The following is a 17525-nucleotide window of genomic DNA, read 5'->3' as shown; positions in this document are numbered from 1 at the left end:
CCTGCATTTTCCATACCATTTTGGAGGGTGCAGCCTCAACATCAACTACCTGTTTGGGTGACTCCTCAGTTGCAATATTGATTTGTTGCATTGATGATTTGCATATAAGAACTTGAACCACTGAACACCTACATCAGTATTGTGAAGCTTCTGTGTGCTGTTTGGACTGACAGGTCAGAAACAAAGAAACATGTGTGTTCTTTAGTCAAAAGGCACTGGTTAGAGAGCTCCATGAGTCAGTTCCTGAGATGTTTGTTGTCAAGGGAAGCAGAGAATAAATTAGATATATCTGAATATTTTTATTCACAGATATTGTTTAAGAATAAGACAATGTGGCTATGTGTTTTACGTTTTTATTTTTACTAAGTTACATATAGTTCTGTGTGGCACTGTGACAATAATCAGTCCATACAGATAATAGTAAACATCAGCTTTAAATAATTATTGAACATTATTAGTGCAGAAAAACACACCTGGTGAATGTATGGTACACAGGTAAAAAGTCACATACACTCAAAGACAGACATGTGTACACTATATTGTATGCTGTTGAAGAGGTGGGGTTATTTGCAAAACACAAGCCAGGACACTTGTGTAGATGCACGTGCACAAAGTTACACACCCACACACGCACACACTCACCCGCGCATACACATACACACACATCTGATTTAATTTAAGGTGCCTGAATCTACCCAGAATTTTCACACATTCTGCCAGGAATACAAGCACACTAATGAGGCCATGCTGAATGTCAAGGAGGGAAGTGTCCTAAGATTTTATACTGTTAACTCCGCCAAGGTAAACTAAGAGTGCTCCTGCTTGCAGACTGATTTTCATCAGGTTAATTACATTATAAATTACTAGATTTTTTTCAGAATTTCAGAATCCATGTTGTGGAACTATTTGTAGAGGATGATTATGTGGATAGAATTTAGTATTTGTATTTTCAGCAGCATATAAAATCTTACAATTAGTCATTTTATGTTCTGTTAATCTGATACAGATCATAAAATTTGATACTGCATTATATACTACATGTGTATTATAATTGTAATGGTAATTGCAATGTAAAACTTGCTTGAAAATATTGAGCACAGCACTGGAATGGGGCATATAACTGAAAAATTTTGTGGTATAGTCTTAACACCTTTACAACTGACAAATGGTATTAATGGCCAATACTGTACGTTTCAGTTGGAAGCACAACCTTTCACAAAATGTCAGTCTGTCTGTGCAGCTGTGCAGAACACACTATGAAATTCAGCAGTTTGTCTGATGTAACATCATACTGTGGAACTCATGACTGAAATTGTACTGTACATTTTAACTTCAAACAACTCAGCAAGTCTATCTGTAGTTCTTGTCACCTGATCCATTCTTTATTCTGATAGATTGAAGGTGATGAATTTGTCTGTGTGCACATTTTCAAATTCTACTGGATTCAGTTGTCATGCTTTGTATCTTTTGATAGTTACATTCTAAATGCAAAAGTGATGTCAAACCTTCACTGTAAGGTCTCTTTTAAAGGTCATTATTGTATATTTATATTATATATGAATACATTTGCTTATAATTGTTTTAAACTGGTTTTGTCTGTGATGACAGTGATGCTACTCATAGTAGAAATAACAGTACATAATTTCAAATACTCTCTTTATGTAATAGCACTTTGACGCCAGTGGAACAATAATACATGGGTAGTATTTAAGCCATGAATTTGATTTACTGCATGCCATTAATATGAAAGAACACTGTCTTTCTGTACCATTTAAACAATATCCCAATAAAAGAATCATGATTAATCTTATACAAATTACAGACCATTTATCAAACCCTCTTGCCTTCCTCACGTCTCAGTTTCTGACACATAAATATATAACTAAAACAAATATGAACCTTACTTAAAAAGTACATAGGCTATTGGAACCAGTTTGAAATGTAGGGTGTATTAACATCTCAGATCAATAAATTAATGTTTTTTCTTATACCGTGTCTTTGGAAATACTGGAAATCCATGCTGGAGTGTGCAGACTCCACGGTTAGCCACTCTGCCTTTGATTACTGCCCCTGTAAATATATACCTTCAGGCCAGATTCCTAATTCCACACAGACAGCCAAAGCAGTCACTTTAAGTGAAATGAATTGTGCAAGGGGACTAATCATCCCTTCCCTGTGGCATGTGTGTGCATTTATATACAGTTATACCAAGTCTCTGACATGCGATGCAATTTCCAGACTGGTAATTCATTAAAAAATAAATAAATAAAAAAGATTTCCTTAGATCACATCTACATACCTTAGTATCAAAGAATCAGATAATAATAATTCAACGCTGCTGAAAATGCATTTTCTAAAAGTAGTTCTCAATTCTATATGCCCTCCAGTTTCACAACTAAGCAGAACGCCAGAACAGTCGACAGCGCCTCTTCATTTGAAAATACAGTATAGGAATGGCACTGGAAAAGGCTGCATGTATTTCTGTTAACACATGTGGACATCTTACTATACGAGTCTTAAGAAAGTAATGCCTGGAGATACGTACGACACTAAAGAAATGTATGAGAGTGGGTGCATGCATATGTGTGTGTGTGTGTGTGTGTTTGTGTGTATTTGTGGGTATGTACAAAATCATGATTATACACATACACATGCCAGAGGTCAATGAATGAACTTCATTTTTTGATGTTTCTGATTTTAAAAATGTGCTCACTATCATTACAATTTATGCCTGTAAGCTACTCATCAGGGTTGAGGCTGCAGCTTTGTTTGTGCCTGCTCAGTAATCTCAATAATACCAAATAAGAACCACCCCCACTCTCATACATCTCTTTTTTCATACATTCATCTTATTTTCCACTTCCCAATTTTTTAGCTATGAATATTCTGTTCTTTCCTTTTCTGTGTGTAGCTCCAGTCTCTAGTCATCACCATGTGTACACGAAGCATATCGGATAGGGTCAGGATGAGGGAGGGGAGGGGTCAGAGAAGGGGTGTGATTCAGAGCAGAGTCAGTCTGGGTAGATGAGGAAGCCAGAGAAGGTGCTGTATTTGTTGGTGTTGCCTCCATGCACCTTTCCGCCATCTAGTTGCACGCATACCTCATCCCCAACATCGAGGTGCAGGATCACGCTGTTGGAAGCATAGTCATAGTTTTGGTCTGCATCCTGGGCAATGGCACTGGCCCTGACCTGGCAGAAGAGGGGAGAAACAGGAGGTTAGGGGAATTGGTTCATCATTCACTAAACTGATGGCTTCACCCAGGGTGACTACCATACGATCCATCTATGCTGCATATTTTACTGATGCAATTCAGGTTAAGGACATGGCCTGAAGAATACTGCACAGGAATTGAGATGGAAACCTCCCAGTAACAAACCCACTTTCTTAACTGTTGTGTTATACTATCACCAAGCAAATAGCATGCACCAGCAATTGATTCATTTGTAGGAAAAGCTTTGTTTTCTATTGTGAAGTCAAGCTCATTTTAACAGGGAAGTTAAGAGAAAAGCAAGCTGTTTTCAGGATATAGGGAGCGCACTTTATGTTTTTTATGATATACCTTACTGAATGATTTCACAATGGAAAATTATCACAGCCTACAACTGGAAAGGTAATCAGACAGGCTATTAATGGAGGCATTCAGTAAAAAAAATCCCAGCTCATCTCTCCCTGACACAATTTGTCTCATGAGTCATCCCCGTGTTGTAAATGGCGTAGCCAGATTAAGCGTTATTGCAAATTTATGGATGTGTAAATGTTAATAGCTTTAGTCACTGGGGAAAATGCCTAGGGAGAAGGTTTATGGCTTATTTGTCTGACATTACACATAACTAACTGAGACCAAACAGTGCTATAACCTCCACATCTCCCCCCAAGAAAAAACAGGCTCTAAATCCTTGCTTGATTTGTTTAGTCATTTCATTTACATAAATCAATAGCCTTGGCAAAACAAATAAATAAATACATAAATGCAATGTCTTTATATTTTGATCAATTCAACCCTGTGGGTGAAGATTCATTGCCTTCATTATAATCACACTAAAATCACAACAGGGGTGCTTCCTAAAATCATGGAAAAAGACAGGGTTTTCTCAGTCTTCCATCTGTATTTCTTTGAGGGATGAAGTCATATTGAAAAGAGGATGTTCTGTTGTCTACCTGAGGTGGAGTGTGTTCCTTACTTTTACCCAGTGAGAAATTCAAATTGCCACAGGGCACTGGCTCTCATTTCTCCCTAACTGTGTGGTCTGGACATGCCAGACACTCTCTGCTTTTATCCTGGATGGGGTGGGAGCACAATATTGTGTCTTTATTTTGATCCTGAGAGTCCCCACCCCCCCATTATCTGTCAGTCCCAACATGGCACCTGTGAACCCAGTGGCCCTGGGCCCCAGTTGAGAACACAACTCTTCCCTCATGTATTGATCATAACATAAGGGAGTTCTGCATTCTGTTCATAGTCCTAATCTATGGAACTATGGAAGGGAGAAGACAACACGGCCTGCAAAGCACACTCTACTGCAGGGAGCAGGTTGTGGGGAGGCAGTCTTGTAAACACACATCTTTCTCTGGTATTGACCTGTATGTAATCTGAGCCGAGAGTCTTTTACATAATATTGAGGGTTTTTTCCATGAGCATACATGCCTTAACATGCGGCATGTGATTCCAACACTATTGACCCACCACAGCGGAGGTGTTGTTTGTTTATAGCGGTCTCACACATACTGCTACTCACACAGGAGCATAGTTGGGCCCTCTGCTATGTGGTAACACAAAGGACGCGTGGATCTCCATCCGTATCAGCCGTTCTTAGAGGTCTTGCATTCTGTTTTGAAATTACATATACTGTTTGATAGCACACTTGCACACATACACACACACACATGCACACACACACACACACACACACGACTTCATATAGTCCATACATTGCGTTTGCAGTGATTTGGTGGATGCCCTTTTTCCAGGGTAATTTCCACAGATTTCACTGGACATCTGGGTCTTTATTGAAATTGTTCAGGTTGTGTACTTTGCTCAAGAACATAACTGAAATGACTCACCCAAGAATAACACCCACAATATTTTGGTTGCCATCTGTTTCCTTAACGACACCGCCACACTGCCACCACACTGTAATATTCTTTTGGTATTGACTATAATTTATTCTCTTAGCAGAACCCCTTGTTTAGGAAAACTTGCATTTTATACATTATCCACTTGTACAGCTGGACATTTGCAGAAGCCATTCAGGTTGTACCTTCTTCAGGAGTATAACAGTCTCCCACATGAAATTCAAAGCTTAAATCACATTCCACATGCAGCAATAGTCTTGTATCTTGCTGGCTGGTCAGCTCTGTTGTATCTAGTCACAGTCCACTGTATCTGAAAAGGTGTGTCAGGTTCAATATAGCATCCTCATTTGTTATTTTCAAGGATCATAATGTGTGTACAAGACTTGAACTATATCCTTGGGTCTTGTGCTCAGCATGCCAATTATATGTATCTTTGCACAGTTTCACTCTGTGGTTAAACAGGCTAGGGCTACAAGGTTGGCATTTACACAAAACACAATGTTACTACAGTCATTTTAAAATTTGCTCTACTTTTTTGATATCAGTTATTACCGGTATTTCAGTTCACAGAGCGGTCATGCATACTGTAATTAATAATGACAATTGTACAGATATTCTTCTATCTATACAAGCCCAAACAACATGTGTTTACTATAACCCCATAGACAATGAAGGGAATACTGCTCTATGCATGTAGGGTAATTTCACAATAAGAAAATGTGAGGCCACCCTAAATTTTACCTTTTAAAATATCATAGCACACTCTGAAAATCTTTGAGACAACAGCGCATTCTTTGTTACGTATATAAAAATTTGGACTTTATATACACACACAGCAGTGTGTCTCTGAGTGCTATTCAGTGAAGGAAGACCACCCTAACAAAATTATGAACGCTTAGGGATCAGAGTTTGTCTAATTTTGGAAATTTGTCTGAAATCCTCACAACCCTGTTTGATTGTATGCCATATATACAGTCTTTCTCCTTTCCCTGCTCGTGTTAATGAATTTGATTATAATTTGGTCTCTATGTTACAGTGTTGACTCTGAAATGGCAAGTCAGATATCATTCAAAAACATAATTGGTTTGGAATTCATGGGAGAAAATAAGAAGTGGACGTGCTTAAATGTATTTGTTGTAATATAGGTTAAAAGTAAGTATACAAGTGGAATAGACTTATGTGTTTATTAGCAGGGCTAAACTTTCACTTTGAGACATCTTTTTGAACCCCCCCTCCCCCCCCCCCCGCGCAAAGTCCAAAATTGCGCCCTAAATAATTTAATCTTGGGGGGAATTATATCTATCTACAAACAGGCTTTCCAAGCTTATTGCTATATTAATGTCTAGCAATGGGTCTGCCTCTGCCTTTCTCTCTATCTTTGCTCTATTATCTGTGGCGTGGCCCCGTCTATCCATCTTTCTCCAAATGAGATGCAGGTCACGGAGTGCGTATCCGACATGAAGCATGTCGGCTAGCCACGGTTAAGCGTGTCCCTGTCCGGTCTAAATCGGATTGATTAACGTCGCGCGCTGCTCGTGCTCTTGGGACTAGGCTTCCCAACTACGAGACCCACGAGAACACTGCCTTCAGTAATTGCTAAAGTGCTATAGCTGTAGCCTTATGACTCCTGTCTCCCGAAATTTCCATAATATTTACAATTAATGGCGGCAACCGAATTCGAATAGTCGAATAGGATATCAAGAATAACCTAATCAGGCATGTACGTGTGTTCAGGGACCAGGCAGACTTCTTCGCCATTGATGATGTATGGCTAATAAGTCGCTTTAGATTGCCAAGGGTCGTTCTCTTCAGCCTCTGTGAGGAACTGGAGCCTCTTCTCCTCAGAGAAACGCGGATAACCCATGCAATACCGGTTAATCTCCAAATTCTAACCACCTTGGTTTTTCTCGCCACCGGGACATTCCAAAGAGACCTTGCGGACAGGACGGGAATATCACAATCCTCTCTGAGCCGTATCACGCCCATAGTATGGGTATATAACGTTTCGTTACACTGCGGGGTAACAGGCCAATATCTAAATGCACTTTGCAGCGATGGCTGGTTTTCTTAATGTAATCGGCGCAATGGATTGCACTCACATTGCAATACGGGAACCAAAAGAGGATGAAGTTGTTTTTGTAAATCGAAAACACTTCTTCACCTCTTCCACCGTACGCACCTCTGGTGAGACTGCATTCATAGCAGTCACCACTTTGAGCCACTCCGCATTTTTCCGTCGATTTGAAATGCCGCTAGTCTCGCCTCCAAAAAGGACATTTTTTCTCCTCTTCACCTCATCAACCATCACCTCTATCTCTGTGTCCGAATATTTTTTCTTACGTCCTGCCATTGATCCTCAACACGAATCTCTGCATTTCACTCAGATTTACCTGGGATCTTTAATACGCTAATTCGACGAATTAAAGGCGTGCCTCGGTCCATCTCACGATGATTTGATTTACGATCAGATTTATGAAGATAATCAAGTGTACGTGGTGTTTGATAACTGACGAAAAACCTCCGTACACAAATCGTGAGATTGTGCGTACGCATGGTCCTACGGCAAGTTGTACGCAAAGATTGATACATATGCCCCACTGTGTGTTTATCATCACATTCCTTGTTTGAAAATCACAGTCATCTTACAACAGTCAACTTAACTCATTTTATATCAACTGTGAAATCAAACACTCAAGGAAATTGTATAATAATAATAACTTTTTTTAAATGAAAACCCATGGATATTAACTGTGCTAATAATTACTGCTTGTTAGGCACATATTGCTGCACCCAAGCAACAGGTACATTACTCATAATTCAGAATGCGTTCACGTGCCACTTTGATTCACTCAGATTAGAGCCACTCAGATTTTTTAGTGCTTTTGTAATATTGCAAATCCGTTGTCAGAGGGTCATATTCCCATCTGAATTTATGTAAATGTATATTTTTGGTATCGGTAGCTGAAACAGCAAAGTACACGACATCAATTGAGAATATGGATGTAAAGCTCACTGGTGTGCTTACTGAGGGGTTTGACAGTCACAGTACCTGTCTCTCCTCCCCACAGAACTGCTCTCTGAAAAATGGAAACCTAACATTATGGGATAGCAATCCGCTTGGGGTATGGAAGAATATCCAACCGATCTCTTTCCCTAGGTTTAAACTTAAAATGTTTGTTTTGCTTTCTTAGAGTAACCTTAAAATGATTGTGAGGATCCAAATAATTGCAGATGTTAAATGATAATAGTGCTGATATGAAAGAAGACATTGCATAAAAAGTGCTCTGAACGATTGGTTTTACAGCGAGTTAATAATTTTACAATGCACTGAAGGAGTAGGGTGGGATTCTAAAGTATACAGACATTGCGGCAACAGATTTCAGAATTTTAAATGCAGAAAAACTAAAAATACCTAAAATATTACATTTTACACTTCATTAATCATTCTGTAGATGATTTTTCCTTCTCTTCTTACAATTAAAAATAATAAGCGGATATCGTTTCGTTTACCCCTACAACTACAACATGCCATATGCCACAACAAGAAAACAGCATGCCCTAAAAGACAACCATATATCAATAATTCAGAGTGAATGGCATTTAAAATTATATTAATTGCAAAATAAAAACGTGCAGATGATGAACAATGTAAGGTACAGGAAGTAATTCACAGTAGAGCTGCTTTTAAGAGTATGCTTTTGGAGGCCAGAGGGGTTAACAGACAGGTCAAGCCTGTAAAAATACAGAATGATTTAATCCCCCTCCTTTCATGAAATATCAGTGAAACGAAACCTTGTTTTCGTTGGGAACGGGGGAGGGAGGGAGGCGTTTCAGGATTATTGTCAGTCGCGATGGAGATTGATATCGACACGGGAGCAAGTTCCTGTCTGTTGTGAAACGGCGCGCTGACTTGATCTCCGAGCTGGCTTCGAACAGAGACTCGCGGGACCGCTACAGGCTTGTTCTGCTTCGCCGTTTCATTAGGGGAGGGGAGTTCTATTAAATGAGAGAGGGGGGAGAGGGAGGCAGGCGCAGCTGCTGTGTCATTTTATATACGTGCGGAGATGCGCGGCAAGAAAGATAGGGGAGCAATGCAGGGAAGGAAGGACGGGGGTGGGGGACGGGAGGGATAACGAACTGATCAAGCGAGGCTATTTTGTGAGACCAGGGAGATATGAGGGTATATGAAGTCTTGTTTTTATCCGTAGTTCCCTGCCCTACTGGTAATAAAACTGACAGGATTCATTCGCAGTGATATACAGACCCCTCGGAGCGTTGACGATGTAAAAGCAGCCCTTAAACTCACCTATGGGACTCAGTAGCAAGGGAGGGTGAGACCCAAACCAGAAAGTGTCGGAAATTGAACATTTAGAAAATAGCTTTTATCCTTGTGGAAACTGAGTTCTTTGGGACAAGGGAACACGTTGCCCGTGCTTCAGCTAAAGTTGTCATTAATTGGCATGCTAATATGTTGTCCTGATGCTCAATGGTGTGGGTGTCACAGAGGTTTTCATTAGAATCCACTCCTACTGGTGACGATCTAATACCTTTAACATTAGATTGCCATATCGTGAAATTCAGAAGAAAAATATCGCCTTAACTTATCTGGTACAATTTCACTGTGATCCAGATTGTAGATGGGGATTCTGGACGATTTTAAGGTTATCAAATATAAACGCGTGTTAAAGTTGTAGGCCTACATTTCTCCCCGAATGAAATGACACAAAAGACAAGAAACCCCATACTCACACTTTGACGAAACAAACAAAATGTTGCCGTGTCGGCGCTTTTCAATTTCTATGCTATCTGAAATATGAGAAAGTCGCTCCTTTCAAAAAGGGTCCAATTCCTTTTCTATGACACAACATTTATTTTTTTCCACTTCCCCCTTAAACATTTTGACAATTCCTGCCTTGACGTCTAGAAGTAAAACATTTTCCAGAAGTGCAAATGAGAAGAAATGCTTGCTAGTCGTCTCTGATCATGTCGATAATAATACTATATATTTCCATGTTCTAGGTGATGCATGGAAGGCAGACTTCATCACTTCAATAGCTCCCAGGTGCCCGGTTCAATCTTTTTATGCTGGAGACATACGTAGTGCCAAACAAAGAGGATTTCCATTGTTCCAGCTCACCTGGAAATTGCCTGGGTACGCTACTGCATGCTTATGGAGAAGGGATATTTGTGCTTCCACGTGGTTTGCATGTGACAGATATAAAAGTGTATGGGGCTATAGGAGGCTAAATATCAGCTGACATCAGAAAAGCCTTTACAGTATGTACTAACATTTTTCACTTAAGTTAGTTAGTATGGCATGGCATCAATAGGCTATAGGAATGTTAATTAATACATAATTTACAACTGAAATAAAAAGTGATCCACCCAGCTTATTAACATACAACAATTTTAATTGTTATTATTGGAAACGTGTTAGAAGCAATGTCTGGCATTTAGAACTTGCTCATTATGACGGCTAATTATATAGCAACTGTATCACGTTCACGTCACCTCCCTTGTCGTGGGTGCGGACATTCATTAACAAGCGCGCTAGTCCTTATCAGCCGCGTTCTGACATTTTTAACACCGGTGTGTGAAAGAGCGCGACCTTTAGCTGATCTATTAAAGGAACGTATGACACCAGAAGAGGAAAAAAAGATAAAGACAAACCGAAAGAAAGAGACAGCGTTCCTCCTTCGTGGAATGGATTATAGTAATTATTTGAAATATGATCAGGGGGTGATTCGGGGTTGTGGTAGGGCTAGAAAGTACTTTCACCGTATGAAAGAAGTTTATGTCGGAAGGGAAATTATTGCATCTTCTAGCCCGGGCATTGGTATTTATTCATCAGGTGCTCCAACAAACCACTCGATCGCCGTTATCTGTATCCTAGGTTCGGTACCAATTCCGCCATTCTTGCAGAAAAATGGTACTTCCCGGTATACGTTTTCTTGGATGTTTATTTAATTAGTTAATTACGTGTAGGCATAATTACGTGTCTCTGAGATACGGTATTATAACACTATACTTCTGTTGTTGCTAGCAATATATCCCGCAGCAGGTGTCATGTAAAATGTTTTAATACATACATTCTGTGTAAGAAATATAAGCAATGCAAGTATAGACAGATATTATTGGTTAGCGTAGGAATTAAAAACAACTTTATGCACATTGACTGTAACGCTTCCGTAATTAATGTTAATTGAGAACGACAAAAAACAAAAGTAACAGGTCGTAGCTCGCATCTAATACAAATGTCTCACCTCAAATCTGTAGTGATCATTCATGTCTAGTCTTGACAAGATGTATTATGTCTTCTAAATGAAAAGTACTTATTTTAAGTGCCAATCAATCAATTGCTTCCAAAACGGCTCTCATACAAATCGAAGACAATTTCATACTAAACTTTGTTCGTTTCTAAATGAACAAATTGGATGTTACAAGATATCGTGTTACTCTTGAGATCATTGATTTTTGATAACTCGGTCCTACAAGTCTGTGTCCCTTTGATTTAGATAATGATAAGGACTTGAACCTGGCCTTGCGTGGGAAAAAATACAGAGGGGTGCAACTGCAACCAAAGGGGGGGCAATTGCAGAAAAACCTGAAAACACTTTTTAAGTGACCACTGTCATCATGGCCCATAATGCAGATACTTTTGAATTCCAATGATAATATTAGCATAAAGGATTTTTTAATTTCTTGTTAAAAAAGTCAAGCTCTGGGTTGAGGGTTAAAAACCCAACTGCCAAAGTGCTAACAGTGCTGTTCTCTTATTTTGAAGGTCATGGCAATAATGTGCAAAGAGTGCATCAGTGTGACATCAGGATTTTGGTGTGTTGTAGCTATCAAGGAACTGGGCTTGTAACCATGAGGTTGCTGGTTTGAAACCCAGGTGTGTTGCTGCCATTGTACCTTTGTGAAAGGTGAGTGGCTTCCTTGGTTACTTCATATTTACCTGTATGTGTTATTAGCATGGATAAGGGTATGTCCTAAGAGTAAGCTAATTCCTGAAGTTTTTTCAGGTATCAAGAATAGAGTCACTAAGCCATCCATAATGCAGGGAGAAGTGCTAAGATTGCAAGCTGAGTAATAATTTTACAATGTCACAATGAAATACATTAATTATGAACAAAGCTCAAGATCTAGATTATTTTTTCCACTCTCCCTAGTGCCCTTTCCTTAACCTGTCCATCCACTGCATGCACCATTTGTCTCCATTGTCTAGATCTCATTCAGCACCTCATGCCAGCAGCCTCCATGAACCATTACCTCAAAAGCTTTCTCTCCTGTACCCAGCCATCCATCTCTATCTCTGTCCTCACCTTGATCTCTCAGTCAAACTCCCTGTCTGTTTCTGCCATCCTATCATTATTTACCCCACAGTGGGATCATCTTGTTTTCCCCTGAATCTGCTAAAATGTCATGGTGACCAACGCGGTGGAGAATGCACAAATTCTTCGGTAGGGGTGCAGGAATCCCACGGGAGTGGATTGGGGTGGGGGGTGGTTGGGGAGCATCCGGATGGTCAATAACCAGGGCAGAGGAGTCAAGTGGAGTGACATTATGGGTGGTGCTGTCCTTGAGTTGATATTCTCACCAACCACTGCTGTTCTGTTCTACAGGTGACATGGGCGATCTGTGGGGACTCTGGACACAGCTGTATGACAGCCCCCACACACGCACACATGCACACACACCCATACACACACACACACACGCACTCATGAACACACTCATGCACTCAGAGCACATTCTGTAAACATCACAGGCCAACAGGGGTACTTGCAAATGTGCTTTTCTTGTGTTTGTAAACTCGTCTCAAGAGGTCCGACACATTCTCTGGTCACTGCTGTTTTTTTAATTGATGTAGCATATCAGCTCTGCTCCTGAAAGGGGGAGGGGGGTACCCATTGACATGTTTATGTCTAATTTCCCTCCTGTCAGAATTGTACAGTGGGACCACATTATGAGATGAGAAGGACCTGAATTGGACTGAATAATTGAGTTGGTTGAAAAGATAATTAATGGGGAATCAATGGACAAGCAAAGGGGGGAGCAGGAGGATGGGTGATAGGCCTGGGGTGATGAATCTTGGGTCTCATCTATGAGTTATGAATGATTTAACATGAGGAGAGGACTAGAATGGCAATATAATCGCTGTACATGGTAAGGCCAACACCAAGTAAAGCCACACTTACAGAGCACTATAGTGCTCACGCATTGTCTCACGCATTATATATACATAACTATATACTATGTAACAGTGCATTGTATGGCTGAAACCATACACTAGCTGTGTTCTGCTGTGTGTCTATGAAAATGTATCTTAAAAATAGTCATTCTTTGAATGTCATTTGTGAGTGACCTTCCTTTTTATTGTGTGTGTGTTTGTGTATGTGTATCCCTGCATAAGCATGTAAATGTTTTTGTTATCACTTCTGAGATGTGCTCAGTCAACAAATTACACTCTTGGTGGCTTAAAATTTCCCTTATCTAAATCTCTTTGTGATCTACCTCTCTATTTTGATTTTTCATTCTCACCTGCCTAGTGTCTCTTTAATTAGAGTCCAGGGAACAAAAGAGTGGAGTGAGACTGTCCATTTCACTTCAGTTGATTTATTTTTTAGTGTGTCTTGTAAACTCACTTGGCAAGTAGCTGACAGCTTCTGTTAAGTTTTGCACTTAATAAACGAGATATACATGCATATGATGTTCACTAATACAATTGTCTACAAATACAGAAGCTACAAAAACAGTCTTTGTTATGCAGTTACTTGGGTACTGAACCACTGAATCATACAGGTTATGACACTTTACTTTTTTTGTCTTGTCTGGAGTGGAAGTGTATTTGCGTTTTCTTTCTGCTGTTTTTAAACGATCTTTATTTGAATGTTATTCATATGGAGTTTGGAATACATCTGGTTTTGGATACTTATTCCAATATATCTATTATATCTACACCTGCAATGACTTTGAAACTGTGTACTTTTCACAGACAGAGCCCATTAATTATGATCTTTAAAACCTGTTTGGTTCCACATGACAACAGATCCACGTGGGCTATTGCTCTGTACAGTAGTGTTCCATTTCGATGCAGTCAGTCTGTGGACTGCGGTTGTGCTGGTTGGATCAGAGGACAGCTAATTTGCTTGAGGTTTTCTGGATGCACTGCATGTGTCCTGGCCCTGTGTAGGGAATTCTGCTGCTTGGCGGGAGAGTCTTCAGTGAGCCCTCTATGCTCATTTAAAAGAATACCAACAGTGGGACATCATTTTACAAAGTCAGGGTGAATTATCGAACCCTGTCACCTGATGCCAGATGGAAACTCTTAGTGTTTTGTCTGTTTATCTGTTTGTTTGTTTGAGATTCAGCAGCCCTCTGGGAATACTGGTCCAGCTGTTGCATTTGCATCCCTCCCCTGTTGATCACTCAGCTGTCAGTCAATTTCCTCTCCTAAACAGAGGTGGCCATACTTTAGAAACACTTGTTTTTCTGTTTCTGTCACTCTTACACTATCTGCCACCCAATCCTAACCCCAGTCCCCTTTCTTTCAGTTTTAAAGAGTATCACATAGTTAACTAATCAAGTGTGGTTCTCTTTCTGTAAAGACAACAGCTCCAGATTAATCCTTAACACAGTAGGGCTGGGCAATATAGGCATCGCAATGTATCAAATAGCTATTTTTATCGCAATAACAGCGATCCCTGGTATGTGGCATTAGGTTTCTTCCCATGTTTTTTTCCCTTTAGTCATACCTGATGCGGGAGCAAATATATCAAATATAGCCTATTGTCATATGCGCTATTAGGCTTATCCAAGTGTTCGTGGGGACTGGGGAAGCTAAATTACCTCGCTTACTGCATGTTTAACTTTCATGTTCTGTTTTTTATATATCATTTGTTTTATAAATTATTGTGTTGGTGTTACAAGTTCATAAGTTGTATTATGTTATACTGTCTTGAAATAAATTAACAAAATGTCCAGTCTCCTTGCTGGTTCTGACACATTCAGAATCATTACCGCTTTTTCCGTTAGCATTGTCATTAACAGGCGGCTCGCTTCGTGTTTGCACTTGTAAAATTTATATTTTAAAGGCTCATTATTATGGTTTTGTATTTCTCTGTCACATAGCACAGTGTTAACAATGTTGCTTATAACATTCTTCCTCAGCCCTGGAACTCAAACCATTTTCTGATGCCCCAAAAATATATATTTTAATTATATACATATAATTAAATTAACGCCATACGCATGCGAGGATTAGTCGACTAATGGCTTGAACTAATGACTACTAGTCGACTAGGAAAATCTTTGGTCAGGGGCAGCCCTACTTGTATCCACAGTCAAACTCCTCTGGCATGAAAACATCCCAGTAGCATCCCAATAGTGGGGTCATGGCTGATTAATTGATTACTTACAAAAATGTGCTTAAGACACAGATGTGCATGATAACAGACAGAAGAAGAGCAATGGAGAGATCACAGATAAATGCCACATATATACACTGGGACAAAAGAATAGGTAGATGCATATGAACAGGCAAAGAGATGATGAGCAAGATGCTTGATACTTCCCAGCAGTTCTAACAGACACACATATGTACACAAGTTCAATGTAAAGCATTCTGACCTGTCCATTCTTCTTCAGATCTGCCCACATGCTGGTCCCATCCCCGCCCCTCATGAGCACATGGTAGGTGAAGTAGTAGATGCCGGGTAGGGGGCAGGTGAACTTGCCGGTGCTCGGCTCATAGTAGTTTCCCACATTGGTGACCACATCATCAAACTTCAGTATTTCACTGCCCTCATGCTGTTTGCGAAGCCCTGCATAGAAGGCGATCTTGGGGCTGTAGAATGAGGGCACATAGCCTCCAGGCCCAGGACCAGGGGGACCTGGGGGCCCAGGCCTGCCAGGTTCTCCAGGGGGCCCTCTGGGTCCAGGAGGGCCCGGAAGCCCTGGTGGCCCACGGAATCCAGACTTCCCTCTTTTTCCGGTGAAATCTGGTGGTGGTGGTGATATGATGGCCAGCTCCTGGCTGCCCTGAGGGGGGGTGTAGGGGTCACACACCATCCTGCAGCTGCCAAGCATTTCATAATGGGTCCCTGTGCCTCCAGAACCTCCCCCTTTAGTGCTGTGGACCAATAGGGGAATGGCGACCAACAGCACCAGGACCATGGCCACGCCCACAGCTGCCCCAATGACACGCTTCCTGTGGTTGAGTCGAGAGGCAGCCAGCGTGAGGAAGTCCTCCCCCCCTTTGGATGGAATGGTGCCGGCCAGACTGAATCACTCAGGGGTGGAGCCAGGGAAAGGAAAGGTTAGGGGTTTGAGACTGGAAAGTGAGTATTGAGGTTCAAAGGGGAGGCAACAAAACAGGTACAACAGGGAAGAGGCCAAAATGGCCAAAGAAGTGGGAAACAGAGAGTCAAAGAAAGTGTTTTGAAGGATTGGCAGTTGAAGGTTTGAAACAGGAAATGTGGCAGATTAACAGTGTTGGGGGAAGATGCAAAGAGGGAAGACAGGGAACGTGAAGAAAATGTAGAGGGGTCTGTGACTAACGATGTGGCAGGGAAGGCCAAGAGGACGAAAAGTAACTGGGGGTTGGAGAAGGTGGCGCTCGAAACACTGAGGGGGAGAGGTTAGCTTTGAAGGACAAAATGTAAAGAATTTGTTTTTATAAAATGAGTTATGAAGAAAAGAAACTGCACTGTTTGCTGGGCTGTTAGAATGCTTGGAGCTTGGACTTTAAAAATTTTGGATTTAAAACAATTCTGTCTGTTGCCTCACTTGCTTTTAATCTAGTTTTTTTTTCCTTTGCATCATTCTGTGTCCACGTTTCCCTGTTTGGGGACAGAGGATTTTTCCCTCTGCTCTGGATAGGTTCTTTTCCTATTTTCTCCCTCCTTTCTCCTTCAGTCAATTCCTTATTCTCTGTCCTGAGCTTCCAGCTCACAGAAAGGATAAGTCTAATATGAGAATGATGAGAAGGTGGTTTGAAGATCTTCAAGTAAATCACCTAATTATGGTGAATTACAATCAGAACAGTCACCGGCACAATTATACTGAAGAGGGTTGAGTTAGACAGACTGATAAATTACACAACTATAACTTTAAATGATTCTTCTCTGGAGTCCATTACGAGAGCCAGGTTGGAAAGTATTATTGAACTGAAATAAAAACAATCAGGAATATAATATTCTGTGTTTGTATGTCGACTTGGTCTGGCGACTTGGTCTGCACCATCCAGAGATTGTCCAGTACTTCGCTGATGACAGAGTGGAAAGACAATTACAAATTTCAGTTCCACAAAGCAGTTTGCAGGTCCCTCTGTGGTGACAGTGTCTTATTGTTTTTTTAACAATGGGTTTCTCTCTTGATTGTAGTAACTCACAAATTTCCCATTAGAGAGAAGAGAATAGAATAAAAAATAGAAATCATTAATTGTG

The 17525-nt window shown here is 40.5% G+C and overlaps 1 protein-coding gene across 1 annotated transcript; it reads right to left on the bottom strand.

Moving 5' to 3' along the window:
* Positions 1 to 3011: 3011 nt before the first annotated feature.
* LOC118781006 (complement C1q-like protein 4) lies at positions 3012 to 16260 on the bottom strand. Its single transcript, XM_036533838.1, has 2 exons — positions 15709 to 16260; positions 3012 to 3191 (listed from the first exon to the last, which is right to left on the bottom strand). Exons 1-2 carry the CDS (start codon positions 16252 to 16254, stop codon positions 3012 to 3014), a joined length of 726 nt encoding a protein of 241 aa, XP_036389731.1. The 5' UTR covers positions 16255 to 16260.
* Positions 16261 to 17525: the final 1265 nt, after the last annotated feature.

The sequence above is a fragment of the Megalops cyprinoides genome, chromosome 7, assembly GCF_013368585.1.
Source record: "Megalops cyprinoides isolate fMegCyp1 chromosome 7, fMegCyp1.pri, whole genome shotgun sequence".
In the NCBI taxonomy this organism is placed as follows: domain Eukaryota; kingdom Metazoa; phylum Chordata; class Actinopteri; order Elopiformes; family Megalopidae; genus Megalops; species Megalops cyprinoides.
Note: the sequence above shows the minus strand (reverse complement) of the source record. Positions and strands in the feature narration are given on the sequence as shown.